Source organism: Sciurus carolinensis, chromosome 4, assembly GCF_902686445.1.
Source record: "Sciurus carolinensis chromosome 4, mSciCar1.2, whole genome shotgun sequence".
Taxonomy (NCBI): domain Eukaryota; kingdom Metazoa; phylum Chordata; class Mammalia; order Rodentia; family Sciuridae; genus Sciurus; species Sciurus carolinensis.
In genome coordinates, this window is record NC_062216.1 from 113,622,124 (window position 1) to 113,638,473 (window position 16,350).

Genomic DNA, 16,350 nt, shown 5'->3' on the forward strand with positions numbered 1-16,350 from the left:
TACACTTACACACAAACCCAACCTACCTCCCCCAACTCCCTACCAGCAAGATATATAGAGTCCTTTTCTGTAAAAGCAACTACACAGTTCCTGGAAGGCTATAATCCACAATGGTTAAAAATATCCATCTTAGGGGCAGAGCCGAGCCAACTGAGATGAGCCTGCCCAGAAACCCAGAAAATGAACAGTTGGGTAAAATGGAACCAGGAGTAAGCAAAATGCGACCTGTTTGCTAGGTAATTGCAGGGATAGTAATGATAAGAAAAATGGATCAATCACCTTCATTGAAACCTCAGAACATACCCAGATTTCTTTACCTCTCTTCCAATGACACCCTGGCCCCCAGAAGACAGAATGGTATAATGCAAAGAGCTTTGGTCAAGGGTTCCTATTCTACTTTAAAAAAAATATGTTTAGTTGCAGGTGGGCACAATACTTTTATTTTATTTATTTATTTTTATGTGGTGCTGAGGATTGAACCCAGTGCCTCAGACATGCTAGGCAAGTGCTCTACCACTGAGCCACAACTCCAGCCCAAGGGTTCCTATTCTGTTTTATCACTTCTTACCTAGATAATCTAGAGAAACAAATCATAATTCTTGAACGTGAAAGACAAAAGACCCTACTTTACACAAGTGAAATATTATGTAAAAATGCTAGGTGCAGTGGTACACACCTGTAATCACAGCAGCTTGGCAGGAGGATCTCGAGTTCAAAGCCAGCCTCAGCAAAAGCGAGGTGCTAAGCAATTTAGTGAGACCCTGTCTCTAAATAAAACACAAAATAGGGCTGGGGATGTGGCTCAGTGGTCGAGTGCTCCTGAATTCAATCCCCAGTACTGAAAAGAAAGAAACAAACAAAAATATTATGTAAAAGAACATGCCATGCATTTTTGGTTTTAATATCTTTCCTGGTTAGCCTCTCTGAGCTAGGATAGATTCAATGAAGTCAGGAGGCAGGTAACTTTTAGAATTTCCTTTCAAGATCTAGATGAAATTTCACTCCTTCTACTGCAGACTGGAATACTATATTTGTATTAACTTTATTGTTGTATAACATGTTACCACAAACAGCAGTTTAAAACAACATCCATTTACTATCTAGATTATAAATCCAGACAGGCAATGACTGGGTTCTCTATTTAGGGTCTCACCAAACCAAAATCAAGGTGATGTCTGGGCTGGGCTTTTTTCTGGAGGTTCTGAGGAAGAATCATATCAAACCTCCTTCAGGTTGTTAGCAAAATTACGTTCCTTGCGACTATAAGATGAAGCCCCCATTTTCTTTCTGGCTGCTGGCTAGTGGGTCGCTCTCAGCTCTAGGAGGCCATTTTCTGGTCCTTGCATACAGTTTTCTCCATCTTCAAAGCCAGCAACAGTGCATTAAATCCTTTCATCAAATCTCTGATTTCCTCAAATGCCACCAGCTGTAGAAAGCTCTCTGCTTTTAAGGGCTCATATGATTAGATCAGTCCCATACAGATTATCTCTCTAAATTAACAGTGTCATACAACATAACCAGGGTATTGGTATCCAGTTCATAGGTTTTGGCAGGGTATGGTGGTGCACACATGTAATCCCAATGGCTTGGGAAGCTGAGGCAGGAGAATCACAAGTTCAAAGCCAGCCTTAGCAATTTAGCAAGGTCCTGAGCAACTTGGTGAGAGCCTGTCTCAAAATAAAATATTTAAAAAGGCTGGGGATGTGGCTCATAGGTAAGCTCCCCTGTGTTCAATCCCTTGTACCAAAAAAAAAAAGAAAAAAAAATTCATAGGTTTTGGAGATTAGAGCAGGACATTTTTAAGGAGTTATTTATTTTGCAGTGCTGGGGATTGAAAACTTATGGTTCTTACATGCATTCTACCACTGAGCTATACCCCTAGTTCCTATTCAGGGGGTCATTTAAAAAATTCTGCCTATTATAGCACTTACTTAAAACATGAAAGTATTTCTTTGGGGAAAGGAGGCAAGGAAGTGGAAATAGACTATCTTTGACCATTTTACACTAATAAGAGAAGTCAAACATTTGATATGAAAGGCCTGTCCTCATGCCTAGTATTCTGTACACAACATCTTCTGCCCCATCCTTCCTTCTTTTTTTTCTTTCTTGTTTTGAACCCAGGCACTTTACATTCCCAGCTCTTTTTACTATTATTATTTGGCACCGGAGATTAAACCCAGGGGCACTTAACCACTAAGCCTCATCCCTAGCCCTTTTTATTTTTTATATTGAGACATCCTTGCTAAGTTGCTGAGGCTGGTGTTGAACCTGTGATCCTCCTGCCTTAGCCTCCTGAGTTGCTGGAATGACAGGTATCTGCCACCGTACCCACAACTTTTTATTATTTTTGAGACAGGGTCTTACTACATTGCTTAGGGCCTCACAAAATTGTCCAGGCTGGCCTTGAATTTGTGATCCTCCTGCCTCAGCCTTCTGAGTTGCTGGGATTATAGGTATACCACTGTGCCCGGCACACAGTCGATTCTTGAAATAACTGAGGATTAAGAAGAGGGCAGTAGGGGCTCGGGGGAGAGCTCAGTTGGTAGAGTGTTTGCCTCACATGCACAAGTCTCTGGGTTCAATCCCTAGCACCACAAAAAAAATAAAAGAGGGAAGTGGGTCTCGCTGTCTTTAGCATCATTAGGTTCTTTCCTTGGATGTTTCCCAGCTGAATTAAATTTGAATGGTTAGTTCCCTTCTCTATGCCGACCACAAGAGAGAGAAGCTGCCTATAAAATGACTTTACTAGGCTTGCAGTGCCATGAAGAATGAGAAAGCAAATTATGATCAATGTACACTGAAATTTTTTTTATTTATTTATTTTTGGTACTGGGATTAAATCTGGGGTACTTCACCACTGAACTACATCCCCACATCCTCAGTCCTTTTTTCTCTTTCCTTTTTTTTTTTTTTTCTTTTTTTTCTTTTTTTCCGTTTTTGAGACAGGGTCTACTAACTTGCTTAGGGTCTTGCTAAATTGCTGAGGCTGGTTTGAACATGGGATCCTCCTGTCTTAGCCTCCTAAGCAGGCTGAATTTTGATGGTACTATCCTTTCTAAATACTCAAGGCACCTTTGTGGGCACTTCTAATCCCTGGAATGAATATTACTACCCCTATTAATAAATGTACAGAAACAGAGGTCCTAGAAAGTTCCTGGTTAATGATCTGCCCAGTGTCTCAATAGCCAATGCTATAACTGAAAAAAAAAAAAAAAAAAAAAAAAATAGAACGGAAAACTCCTGATTGCAAATCATGTGCTGTTTTTTGTTTTTGTTTTTTTTTTGCTGCTGAGATTGAACTCAGGGCCTTGTGCATGATAGGCACTTTATCACAGAGCTGTGGCTCCAATGCTATTCTTAAAATAGACAAGCAAAAGCTTTCAAAACCATGTTATCAAAGTTGGAGAGATCATCAGAAAATTTGCTTTTGAACCCTGTTTCTCCACTAAACACAGCACTTCTCTACCCCAAGTTGTTGGCAACTTGGGTTGCCAATAGATGTCTCTTGGGGCCTGAAACTGAGTGGATTCAGGTTGCCTTGACTCCTCCTGAATAAATTTGCCTCCAAGCTTCTTGCAGAACCATCTCATCATTCACCTTAGAGAAAACAAAAACACATGGGCCACCCAGCTTTGCTCTATGCACCTAAGTTGTTAAGTGGTTAGGTAAACTAAGTTCTATAGAAAGGACAAAGGAGAGGAAGAAACACAGATACCTGAAGATACCTGTGACTCAGGAAGGGGATGGGGCAGCACAGCCTTCTACCAAAGGTTTAAATTCAAGTGAACAAAACAAAGGAAGGGCTATTGTTTATTTTCAAATATGTACATACCTCCCACCAACTTTGGGCTGGAGGGCACACAAATCAGAATCTGTCCTCATGAGGTCCACAGCCCAGAAAAGTTGATAATGTAGCAATCTGGAAGCAAACTGTGGAAAGATTCCTCTTGGCCCTTAATCAAATATCAAAGGGGCAAGGATAAATGATTTGGAGTGATCTGCCTGTGGACTTTTAGTTACTATTTGATCCAAAAATAAAACCATTATAGTCATATATGTTCATATCTAGTTATTTTGAGCTATGTAAGGTAAAGCTTAGTCAAAATTTAGCCTTTAGAAAATTTAGGAGGTTTGGGGTTGTAGTTCAGTGGTAGAGCACTTACCTAGCATTGTAAGGCACTGGGTTTGAGTTGCAGCACCGCATATAAATAAATGAATAAAATAAAGATCCATCAACAACTAGAAAAAAATTTAAAAAAGAAAATATAGTAAATTTGCTAGGAATGGTGGCACATGCCTGTAATCTCAGTGATTTTGGAGGCTGAGACAGGAGGATATCAAGTTCAAGGTCAGTTTCGGTAATTTATTGAAACTCTCAGCAACTTAATGAGACCCTGTCTCAAAAATAAAATCAAAAGAGTGGGGATATAGCTCAGAGGTAGAGCAACCCTCGGTTCAATCCCCAGTATTTAAAACAAAAACAAAACCAAAAAACTTTGCTCTCCTTGCAATTATTCTTTTCCATATTAATTTTAAAATCAGCTTAAGGGCTGGGGATGTAGCTCAGTGGTAGAGTGCTCCTGGGTTCAATCCCCAGTAGCTCCACTCAAAAAACATGTGTATGTGTGTGAAATTCTAAAACTTTGTCAAGTCTGTGGTCCAGACTACCTCTTGAGCTTTTTGCATGTATGGTGCTAATTGAACCCAGGGTCTCAAGCTTGCTAGGTAAATGTTCTATCATTGACTTATATCCCCAGACCTTTAAAAAACTTTTGACTGTTATGTCCATTTATGAATGTCAAAATAAACCACCCCCCCCTTTTTTTTTTTCAGTGCTGGGGATTTGAACCCAGGACCTTAAACCCAGGGCCTTGTGCATGCGAGGCAAGCACTCTACCAACTGAGTTATATCCCCAACCTGAACCACACTATTATGTATAACTATAATGCACTAGTAAAAACAGAAACCCTCTCTAGCTTGGTATGGATCACAAGCATGTTATTGTCTGGTTGCTGTGCCCAGATCATGAGGCCTTTTTTTTTTTTTTTTTTTTTTTTTTTTTCTTCCCTGTACTAGGGATTGAACTCAAGGGCACTTGACCACTGAGCCACATCCCCAGTCCTATTTTGTATTTTATTTAGAGACAGGGTCTCACCAAGTTGCTTAGCATTTCACTTTTGCTGAGGTTGGCTTTGAACTCACAATCATCTTGTCTCAACTTCCTGAGCCGCTGGGATTACAGGCGTGTGCCACTGCACACTGCTCATGAGACATTTCAGACAGAAAAGGTTTATCTGTTTACTCTGCCCTTTTCTTCTTACATTTTTAATAGTCACCAGCAACAATTTGCTCGGGAAGAGTCCCATTAAGACGGACAATGTGACATTCTTATACTTTGGATTGTATGAGTTCCCCCTGTCAGTGAATGCCTCTGAGAAAACACTTTGACCTGTTTGTTTCCTCACTTGTGAAGGGAGAATGGATTAAGTGAGAAAAAAAAAAAAAAAAAAAAATTGACCAAGTACATTATGAGATAAATCATATAATTTTAGGGATATAAAGATGAACATGAGCATGACACTGTCCCAGCCTCAAGAAATTGACAATCTAATTTGTAAGATTAAGTGTCCACATGCACAAATCCACAAATTTATAGACCATAGTATTATTTTTGAGATACAGTATGCTCTATAGCCCTTTGTAGGGGTTAATGCTCATTTGACTGAGGGTAGATAGAAATTAGATAATAACTTCATGCAAGAAGAGATAGCATTTAAGCCAAGTCTTCAAGGATAACAGACTGAAAAAAGGAAAGCAAGCAAAGATTCAGAGAAGAAAACAAGATGAGCAGAGAAAGTACAAGGCTAAAGATAAGGTAAGGATGGGAAAGCATCTGAAAAATGACAGTCACTTTGGTTAAGTGTAAGAAGAAAAGATAAGCCAGACATGATGGAATGTACCTGTAGTCCCAGCTCAGGAGGCTGAGGCAGTAAGATACCTTGAGCCCAGAAATTTCAGTCCTGGGCAACACAGCAAGACCCCATCTCAAATAAAAAAAATCCAAAAAAGCATAAAGCTAAGAAAAATGTTTTTGAATTGATAAACAAAAACTAGCCCTATAGGAGAATTCACCTGGCAGTGGTAGGTACAAGTAAAAGGAAAAGTGCAAAGACTGGAGGCCAGTGGTCCCCTAAGAGATTCTTAAGAGTAGACCAGGTGACTGACAATAAGGGCCTGAGCCAGGATAGTGACAGTGATGGTTAACAGAAAGTGCATTAATCATCATGTTAAGCCAGTATTTGTTGCTACTAACCCCAGTCCTCCAGGGCAAATAGATCATGTGAGGTGGTAATTATTAAAATGGAGAGCTATTTCAAGTAAAGTCTCCCTAAAACACAATTAAAAGCAAATAAGCCCAGCCAGACCCTGTTGAGTTTTAGAACCATCATCACCTTCCATACCAAGGCACTCAGCCAACTGTGGAAAAGAAATATACACAAGAGACTCATGAAACATCTTATTAATACAGTATTTATTTGTCTTCCCTCTGCCAAACCCTGAGCCAACCACTTTCCCCAGACTGCCCGGGGAGGTATGGGAAAAGGGAAATACAGGGCAGACAAGATACGGGAGAAAGAATTCAAGGTGGAGACTGCTCCTTCACATGGCGAAGAGGATGAGAAAGGCCACCATCAGGCAAAAGAGCCCCATGGCCTCTGAGAGGGCAAAGCCCAGAATGGCGTAGGAGAAGAGCTGTTGCTTCAGAGAGGGGTTCCTGGGAGAAGGGGAAAAGAAAAAACTGAATTTCTAGTACAGACAAAGAAAAGGATAAACATCTAAGGTAGGCTCAGGGAGAATTCTCTTAAATCTTTTTTTTTTTTTTTCCTTTTCTTTTTCTTTTGGTGGTACTGGGCACTCCACCACCAAGGTACATCCCCAACCCTTTTCAACTTTTTGTTTTGAGACAGAATCTTGCTAAGTTGCTGAGGCTGGCCTTGAATTTATAATCCTCCTCCCTCAGCCACCTGAACAACTGGGAGTACAGGCATCTGCTGTGATGCCTGGCCTTGAAACTTATCTTATGTAAGAAGATGACACCATTATGTCCAAATTCTTGCCCCAATGCACCAATGTCTCTGCAGGGGCTAAATGAGGGGGGGAAGTAAGCAATCCAAAATCCTGTAACACAACCCAGGTACAAACATTATCTTCTCCAGTGGATTACCCCTAACATTGTAACTTAAAAACTTAAAATCCATCACCTGAACAGGACAGAGAGTATCCAGAGTGGCAAGGTCTTTCTAGAAAGCAGTATTTCAAAATTTAAGCAGAACCCCAAAATAGGAAAAAAAAAAAAACAAAAACCTGCAATGGTGCAAAGGAAGTGTGGCATTTTAAATGCTTCCCTGATCTCCCCTTCATTTTCTAAGAAAAATCTGGGGTATATCTTCAGGATCCCAGGACTTTAGGGACACAATTAGAAAAACACTGTCCCAGAGCCAAGGGGCTGACTTCCTTATTTCACTCCAAGAAAATTCTGGGCTTTAATGCTAAAAATGGTCTGTGGTGTTTATGGTATGAGTCAAAATAGGACAAAGGACTCCCAACTTTGAGAGTCAATGTGTAATTTCTCTTATTTTTGACACCTAGGGAAGTCTTGATGGGTAAGGTAAAGCAACACCAGCTTTTAACACTATTACAGACACAGTAGCAGTCAGGCTTTCTGTTTAATACAAATTCTAAAAAATAACTCGATATTCCCCCAAAGATATTAAGAGAACTTGCTGGTCTCTAAAGAATTAATTTAGTTGTACCAGTGAGTTGTTCAGAGTTGGTGAAGATCAAATAGTCCCTAGTGTCAGGGACCAGTAGGACCTCCTGCAGAGGCAGTTTTCCCAGGAGTGACAAAGAGAATTCCCAGAGATGGGGGAAAACAGCAATTAAGCCACTATGCTGAATGAGCTATAGACCAGGGATTGAAAACTTTTTCCATAAAGGACCAGATAGCAAATTTTTAAGGTTTGGTGGGCCATATGGCTTTGTTGCCTTTAAAATTTTAAAAAAGTTTTTGATGCAAACATAATACGTATGCATATTTTTGGAGTACAATGTGATGTTTTGATACATATCAAATTAGAATAACTGGTGTTATCTAGTACCTTAAACATTTATCACTTCCTTGTAGTAAGATCAGTGAAAAATCTTTTATCTTCTAGTTTAAAAAAAAACCCTTGGGCTGGGGTTGTGACTCAGTGGTAGAACACTTGCCTAGCATGTGAGGCACTGGGTTAGATTCTCAGCATGACATATAAATAAATAAATTAAAAGTCCATCAACAGCTAAAAAAAAAAGTAAAAATCATTGTTAGGGGCTGGGGATATAGTTCAGTTTATAGAGTGCTTGCCTGTCAAGAACAAAGCTCTGGGCTCAATCCCCAGCACCACCAAAAAAAAAAAAAAAAATCATTCTTAGCTCAACCACAGAAAACCAGACTTGTCAAAATTTAGCCTTCAGGTCTTAATTTGCCAACCCGTTCAATACTGAGGCTATTCAATAGAACTTTCATCAATGATGTAAATGTTCTATATTTGCACTATCAAATATGGTAGTGCCTACCTTCATGTGGCTGGAATACTTGAAATATGGTGTGTGTGTGTGTGTGTGTGTGTGTGTGTGTGTGTGTGTGTATGTTGTAGGTGAACCCAATACCAATACCTTTATTTTATTTATTAATTTTTATTTGGTGCCAAGGATTGAACCCAGTGCCTCACACGTGTTAGGCAAGCATTCTACCGCTGGGTTACATAGCTCCAGACCCTATTTTTTTTTTTAATTAAAATTTAAATTAAAAATAGCCACATGTAGCTAGTGGCTACTATTTAGCATAGTACAGCTATAGACTGCCTAATATTTCTGCCCAGACCTTTGGAAAGCGTATCAGAGACAATGGAGGGCCCAACTTATCTTACCTGGCATAACCAATGATAAGACTTCCAAATACAGTCCCAATCCCAGCCCCAGAGCCAGCCACCCCAACTGTGGCAGCGCCAGCCCCAATGAACTTGGCTGCTGTGTCGATATCCCTTGAAATGGTGCTGGTTTGGACACTGCGGCTAGGGATAAGTGAAGTCAGGGGACATGGGACTGCCAAGCTGCTGAAGCTCTGTGAAGAAGAGATAGGCAGAAGATAAAGATTTTTTTGAAATCCCTTTTTGTGCTTTGCAAACATTTATCTTTTTAGCCCTCTATGCTGCCAAATCCTATAGTCTCCCTAGAAAACTTCCTAAAATGCTGGCAATCAGAGCCTTTTAATTTAAGAGGTAGACTTCAAATGCCTTCAATATTCTAGAAGTGTAAGACAGAGACTCTAGCCTCTTCTTGGTTCCCTGGGACCTAAAGTCAGTTAGACTAGGTTAAGTGACAGCAGTTAGCAGTAGCACATACAGGCATGTACTGGCAGAAAAACTGAAGTACAAAAACATTCACAGTATTACCTGTCCTCCACCTCTACCTAAACCAATGGCCTTGATTTTTCCAGAATTTTATTCTGTGATGACTGTCCTCATGACTCCCTCTACTGGTTCTGGTAGGTAACCTTCCATATCCCTTTACCCCCAAACCACATCTCAACTCCACCTGTTGAGGTACCTCATATGTTAGTGTCTCTGGTCTGTTCAGCACCACTGCACATAGTGGTCGGCTCAGCAGCTGAGAGGTGCTCCTGACCTAGTGGGAATGATACAAGGGCAGGAAGGTCAAGGAAGGTTATGGAAAGAACCTTCAGAGCCATAACAGTTGTTATTTCATAGACAAAATCTTCTTTCTGATGCCCCTTCCATTCTATTTAAAATTAATCAGAATTTTGGATTATTCTTTCTTGGAGCAAATTCTGCTCTTTTGAGAAACAGGTTCTTGTTATATAGCTTGGGCTGACCCTGAACTCCTCAGCTCTCAAGCAGCTAGGACTACAGATGCCCAGCTTTAGAAATTGTACATTTCCACACCACTGTTTGCTGTAGTGGCACTGCCTAAATCCCACTGCCTCCAGAGGGTGAGGCAAGAGAATTCCAAGTCTGAGGCCAGCCCAGGCAACTTAGTGAGTCCTTGTCTCAAAACGAAAAATAAAAAGGGCTGGGAATGTGGCTTAATGGAAGAGCACCCCTGGGCTCAATTCTTAGTACCACCAAACGGCAGGGGTGGGTGTGTCACCATTCCTCTTGTTTCTCAGTCTTTAAGAAAGTCTACTTCCTATTTTTTCTTTTTTTTTTTTTTTGGGGGGGGGTATGTCAGGAGGGTACAGGGGATTGGACTCAGGTGCACTCAACCACTGAGTCACATCCCCAGCCCTATTTTGTATTTTATTTAGAGTCAGGGTCTCACTGAGTTGCTTGGTGCCTCATTTTTTGCTGAGGCTGGCTTTGAACGCAATATCCTCCTGCCTCAGCCTCCCGAGCTGCTGGGATTACAGGCGTGCACCACAGTTCCCGGATGTCTATTTTCTTTTGAGACAAAAAGGTTTTATTATAAACCCTTGCTGTACCTTTTTACAGTCCTTAAGAATAAGAAGGAATCTAAGCCTTGGAAGTATCTGCTTCATTTAACAAGGGAAATATATACTGATAATGGCCAGCCCACAAGAGGGAAGTAAAGGTTTGGGGTAATCTTTCCCTAAACACATCCTTCTGGAAAATCAACTCAAAGATCCATGCTCAACATTTACCTCTTGCTAACTAACCCCAATTATCTTCAAAACAGATGTAGTAGTAAAGTCAGATAAATTTCAATTTTAACTCTTTTTATCAGCTGTGAAATCTTGGGATCAATCACTTAAATCTTTCTAAGTCTGTCTTATCTATCAAGTGGGAACTCAGGGTTGATTTGAGGAATAAATGAGATGAAGTATACAAAATGATAAACTTGGTGCTAGGCACATGGGAAATAAATGGTGCCTACTAATAGCATTATTCCTTTTAACTTATGAAAAATTCCTCACCCATTTTTTTGACCCCAGAGGCACTTTACCACTGAGCTATATCCTCAGTCCTTTTTTTAATTTTGAGACAGGTTCTCACTAAGTTGCTGAGGCTGGCCTTGAACTTGTGGGATTTCAGGTGTGTACCACCACACCTCCCTCCATCTAATTATTATTATTTTTTTGTACCAGGGATTGAACCCAAGGGTTCAACCATTGAGCCACATTCCCAGACCTTTTTTATATTTTATTTAGAGATAGGGTCTCACTGAGTTGCTCAGGGGCACGCTAACTTGTTGAGGCTGGATTTGAACTCATGATCCTCTTGCCTCAGCTTCCCCAGCTGTTGGGATTACAGGTGTGCACCAGAGTACCAGGCCATCTAATTAGTTTTGCTTCTCAGTCAAATGCTTTTCCAATGTGTATTTATGTGTGTTTTAGCTTTTTACCAGATTTAAGTTCCTAGAATGAACTCCTAGATATGGTTCACTCAGATCTTATACCCAATGCATATACAGACCAAACTATGTATCAACTATGCTTACCACTTCTGGCTGGGCTCCAGTTTACAGGAACATATAATTTGATTAGGAATAATGTGATCTTGGTTATCAATGAGTAAGAATTAACTGACCTCCAAAGAATATAGGGTAGGGGAGTATCTTGACAATTTACACTCTCCTGTCAGGCTACCAGAGCAAAGGGCCATCCCTGCTTAAGAATATCATTCACCTCCCCCAAGCCCAGCTGTGAAGAACAAGGTCTGACAACAAGGACAAAAGAAAAACTCTCCCAGAAAAAGCAGGTACTCACCAAAGAGTGGGTGGAGAGGAACTTGGAGCAGGCATACATTTTCAGAGGGTGAGGGGCCGTGGCAAGAGAGCTGGAATTATAAAAGCAGCATTGTAAACACTGTCCTTGCTCACTAAATTTGCTCTGGAAAGCTTAACTGACCCAGACAGCAGAATGATTGATCAGTAGAGATGGAATAAGAATCGTGAAATTATGATTTCCTCCAGAAACTCCAGAGAGCTTCCAAGATTTCCTTATCATCAAATGATGTTCTTGTTCTGAACAAATAAGTCACTTGGTTCCACTTTGAGACCTGTAATCTATTTCCACAGTCTCTTCTCTTTTTTTCTTCCAGTGTTGGGGAATAAAACCAGGGCCTCATATGCCTGCTAGACAAGTGCTCCACCACTGAGCCATACTCCCAGCCCCTAAAGACTAGTCTTTGTACTCTTCAGAGATACCTGTTGAAGGTCAATACCCTGGAAGGTCTCCAACAATCTTTCTACTGAATTACTTGGAAGTACTTCACCCTCAAAACATTTTTCCTGGGGCTGGAGTTGTGGCTCAGCGCTAGAGTGCTTGCCTGGCATGTGTGAGGCCCTGGGTTAGATACTCAGCACTGCATATAAATGAATAAAATAAAGATCCATTGACAACTAAAAAAAATATACATATATTAAAAAAACATTTTTCCTATATTAATTAACAGCATGAGGCAGATCAATGAGGAACTCTCATAATCCTCGATAGCAATGACTATTAAACTATTTATTTTTACCATTACACTAGAGTATTAAATTTTGCATACCCAAGATCTAAATAAGTCCTTACACCCTACAGGTGTCTAAATGGGTATAGCTGAACTTACCTGAGAGAAGAGAGGGAAAGTTAAAGATGTAAAGGCAGGGTTTCTCCAAGTGAAGTGAGAAGACACCAGAACCAGAATTATTTAGGGGAAGAGGTAGTATATGTACTAAAAATACATATTTCTGGAGCTAAGCATGGTGGTACAAGTCTGTAATCCTAGTTATCAGGAGGCTGAGACAGGGTTATTCGATGGATGGCAGCCTGAGCAAATTTAGCCAGACCCTTATTTCTAAATCCCCAGTATCAAAACATCCAACTAACCAACTAGGGTAGTGGTAGAACTAGGACTTGAGATCAGATCATTTTACTTTTATTTATTTTTTGTGGTACTGGGGATTAAACCCAGGGGTACTCTACCAATGAGCGACATCCTCAACCCATTTTTTTTGATATTTGGGATTGAACTCAGGGGCACTTAACCACTGAGCCACATCCCTAGTCCTTCTTATTTTTAAATTTTGAGACAGAGCCTCACTAAATTGCTGAGGTTGGCTTTGGACTTGTGATCCTTCTGCTTCAGCCTCTCAAGTTGCTGGGATTATAGGCCCAGCTCCTTAACTCTTTAAAATTTTTATTTTGAGACAAGGTCTCACCAAGTTGCCAAGTCTGGCCTTGAACTTTGCACTTTTAATTTACAGGGTTTCTAATGTTTGAGAGGCTGAATTACTCAGAAAATGTATAGGCCTGTTAAATACCACTTCCTTTAATGAACTGGGTTCAAACTGCCCCAGGGTATGACTTTGGAATCCAGAATCTTACTTTTAGGTTTATGGGTATCTTCAAGTCTTGTCCAGTCAAGAACTGACATCTGCCTCTATGCAACATGAACCCAGTTTTGCTGAACAACTATCCAGGTTTCCCTGGGCCAAAATCCAATACTTCTTTAAAGCTTTTTTTAAAAAAGGAGAGTTATTTTTCTCAAAGCACTTAAGCCTTAAAGTCATCATTTATAAGTTGGGCAGGGTGGAACAGGCCTGTAATTCCAGAGGGTTGGGAGGCTGAGGCAGGAAGATGATGAGTTCAAAGCCAGCCTCAGCAACTCAGAAAGGTCCATATCTAAATACAATATAAGGGCTAGAGATATGGTTCAGTGGTTAAGCGCCCCTGGGTTAAATACTGTTTTTTAAAAATAATATTTATAAAATGTAGTTCTTAGAAGGATTAAACAAAATATAATGTGGTACTGGCATGTGATAATAACAGGCCTACAACAAAGGTGGCAATTAAAGGAGCCTGCATTTCTTTTCTTTCTTTCTTTTTGTTACTGGGGATTGAATTCAGGAGCACTTAACCACTCAGTCACTTCCCCAGCCCTTGAGACAGAATCTTGATATATTGCTTAGGGCCTTGATTAAGTTTCAAGACTGGGCGAGAATTTGCAGTCCTTCTGCCTTAGCCTACCCAGTTGCTACGATTACAGTTGTGCACCACCATGCCAGCCTGGAGCCTGCATTTCTTGCAGATTCCTCCATTGGTCACCTAACCTTGGCAAGTCTGCAATGGTTACTTCACCTGAGCAGTGGCACACTACAGAACCGTGGTTTTTTTCCTGAGCTGAGTTAGAGATGCTGGCATAACCATTTCCTTCCTTTAAAAAACTCCTTTTTTGGGGGGCGGGGGGTGCTGAATCTAGGGGCACTCAACCACTAAGCCACACCTTCAGCCCTTTTTTACATTTTTATTTAAGGAGAGGGTCTTGCTAAATTGCTGAGGCTGGCTTTGAACTCGTGATGCTGCCTGTGTCCTGAGCTGGAATTAGGCGCCATCACGCCCAGTTCCTTTTACTCTTGATGACAGAATCTGCGGAGCTTAATAAACAACTGACAGAAAAGTTGGAGAGTGGAGACTTATGCTGACGCCATCAGCTGGGTCTTTCCCCCTCCTTTTAGCCCTACTATCTCTAACAGAAACCTTCGTTTCTAGCACACCACTACTTTCCAACTACACCAGAGTGCCAGGAAAGTAAAGGACAGGTATTGGGAGGCAACAGGTAACAGTTCTCTTTTGTGCCCTAGCTCTTCCAAGCCACAGTCTGACGGGACAGGATGTTATGCCTGTTGTTAGTTTCTACCACGTTCGTATTTGTTTCTGTGCCAAGGACTGAACCCAGGGGCGCTTAACCACTGAGCTACATCCCAAGCCCTTTCTCGCTAAGTTGCTGAGGCTGGCTTTGCACTTGAGATCCTCCCGCCTCAACCTCCTGAGCCGCTGGGTTCAAAGGCATGCGCCACTGCGCCAGGTTCAGTTTACTTTTTAAATTGAGGAATGGTGATCAGAGGGAGTGGTAACTTCGGACGATGTACTATCTCTACGTTTGGGAGCGCCTTAAGTCCTGGGGCTGAATCCGAAGATTTGGGGCAAACGTTAAGATGAGAGAAAAGAGAAAAACTGTGACAACTCTGAAAGGGCAAGAATTAAGAGCGTCTGTTAAGGACTGGGTCGCGACAGGTGAAAATCAGCACTACACGATCTGACTTTTGCCGGCTCCAAGGCACCCTCCCGCCACGAGACACCCAAGATGGCGCCAGGCTCGCGCGGTTGGAGGTCACTGGCACGCGGAAAGGATAGCTTTCAGACGTCGAGATACCGGGACCCGAGGGAGTGTAAGGACCAGGGTGGGAACAAGTAAGGAAAGGGCCGCACAGCTTCCGCGCGAGGTGGGTAGGTACCCTGCGCGCCTGCGCGGCGCAGAGAGGGCACGAGGCCCCAAGGCCTTACCTGCTTCCCAGTGCAGAGAAGACAGAGAGGGGCGGGGAGTGGGAATAGCGAAAGGAAGACTTGGCGCATGCGTGCCCCGGGCCAACGAGTTGCTCCGCGGTGGATAGAGTGAGTGCAGCGTCGAGGGTCTGCCCAGGTACCACAGCGCCGCCTGCCAGCTCTGAAGCGGCATCGGGCCAGAGGCTCCACCTGGCGTTTGAGAGGAGAAATTACAGGTGGAGCCGACCCGTGCAGATATAAGGCCAACTCCACAGAGTAAGCGGATTTATAACGTGGCCTGCGGTTTGGCCAGCACAGCTTTGGGATCCTGGACTCAAGTTTACTTTCTGAGCCTGCGCAATCCATGTGGGGGAAGGCTTTAGAAATTCAGTGTTAAGTAGCATACAATAGTGATTGTGATTCTGTTACTGAAATGTAGCAGGAGGAAAATGAAGTCAAGGGATTCCAGCCTTCTGTTGCCCTGGGGCCCTTGGCATCATTAGATGGAAAACAGGTTCAAGGGGGGTATAGTCAGCAAAATGCTACAGCTGGTTCAGCTGGCTTTGCCTTTTCCTCTTTCTTACTCCGTTGGTAAGCCATGAGAAAACCAGTGTAAGGGAGTCAGAAGATTAAGGCCTAAGTATAGTCTAAAGTTATTTTTCCTGATTAGGGTTAACATCACATTTTAGGGATAACATTACCTGTGTCCTGAGCAAAGGTACGAGGTCACCCCAGACATGCCCAGGGCTCTGCCTAAGTTTCACGTAGGCCAGATATGGGAAAAGCAGTACCCTCATGAGGCACTTCCCAAATGCCCAACACTTCTGTCTCGTGCCTCTTCGCTGACCTCCCCCTGGTGGAGGCGGGTGGGGACTTCTACGCCTGTCTACCAGACAGGACCTGACCAGCCCTTTGGAAGAGAAGGGCGCAAGGCCTATCCAGTTCCAAACTCCAGCCGTCCAGGCATCCTGCTCATTGAACGCTACATGAGAAAGACGGGGAAAGCTCACCAACCCCCATA

The 16,350-nt window shown here is 42.0% G+C and overlaps 1 protein-coding gene across 1 annotated transcript; it reads right to left on the minus strand.

Moving 5' to 3' along the window:
• Nucleotides 1-6,516: 6,516 nt before the first annotated feature.
• On the minus strand, nt 6,517-15,437 carry Atp5mc2 (ATP synthase membrane subunit c locus 2). Its single transcript, XM_047549888.1, has 5 exons — nt 15,351-15,437; nt 11,787-11,856; nt 9,650-9,727; nt 8,971-9,164; nt 6,517-6,776 (listed from the first exon to the last, which is right to left on the minus strand). Exons 2-5 carry the CDS (start codon nt 11,823-11,825, stop codon nt 6,662-6,664), a joined length of 426 nt encoding a protein of 141 aa, XP_047405844.1. The 5' UTR covers nt 11,826-11,856; nt 15,351-15,437; the 3' UTR covers nt 6,517-6,661.
• Nucleotides 15,438-16,350: the final 913 nt, after the last annotated feature.

Coding starts and splice junctions, on each gene's coding strand:
- Atp5mc2 (XM_047549888.1), bottom strand. CDS start 11,825: ATGTATGCCTGCTCCAAGTTCCTCTCCACCCACTCTTTG. Junction 9,728..11,786: donor TCCTCTCCACCCACTCTTTG/GTGAGTACCTGC, acceptor CATTCCCACTAG/GTCAGGAGCACCTCTCAGCT. Junction 9,165..9,649: donor CAGAGACACTAACATATGAG/GTACCTCAACAG, acceptor TCTTCTTCACAG/AGCTTCAGCAGCTTGGCAGT.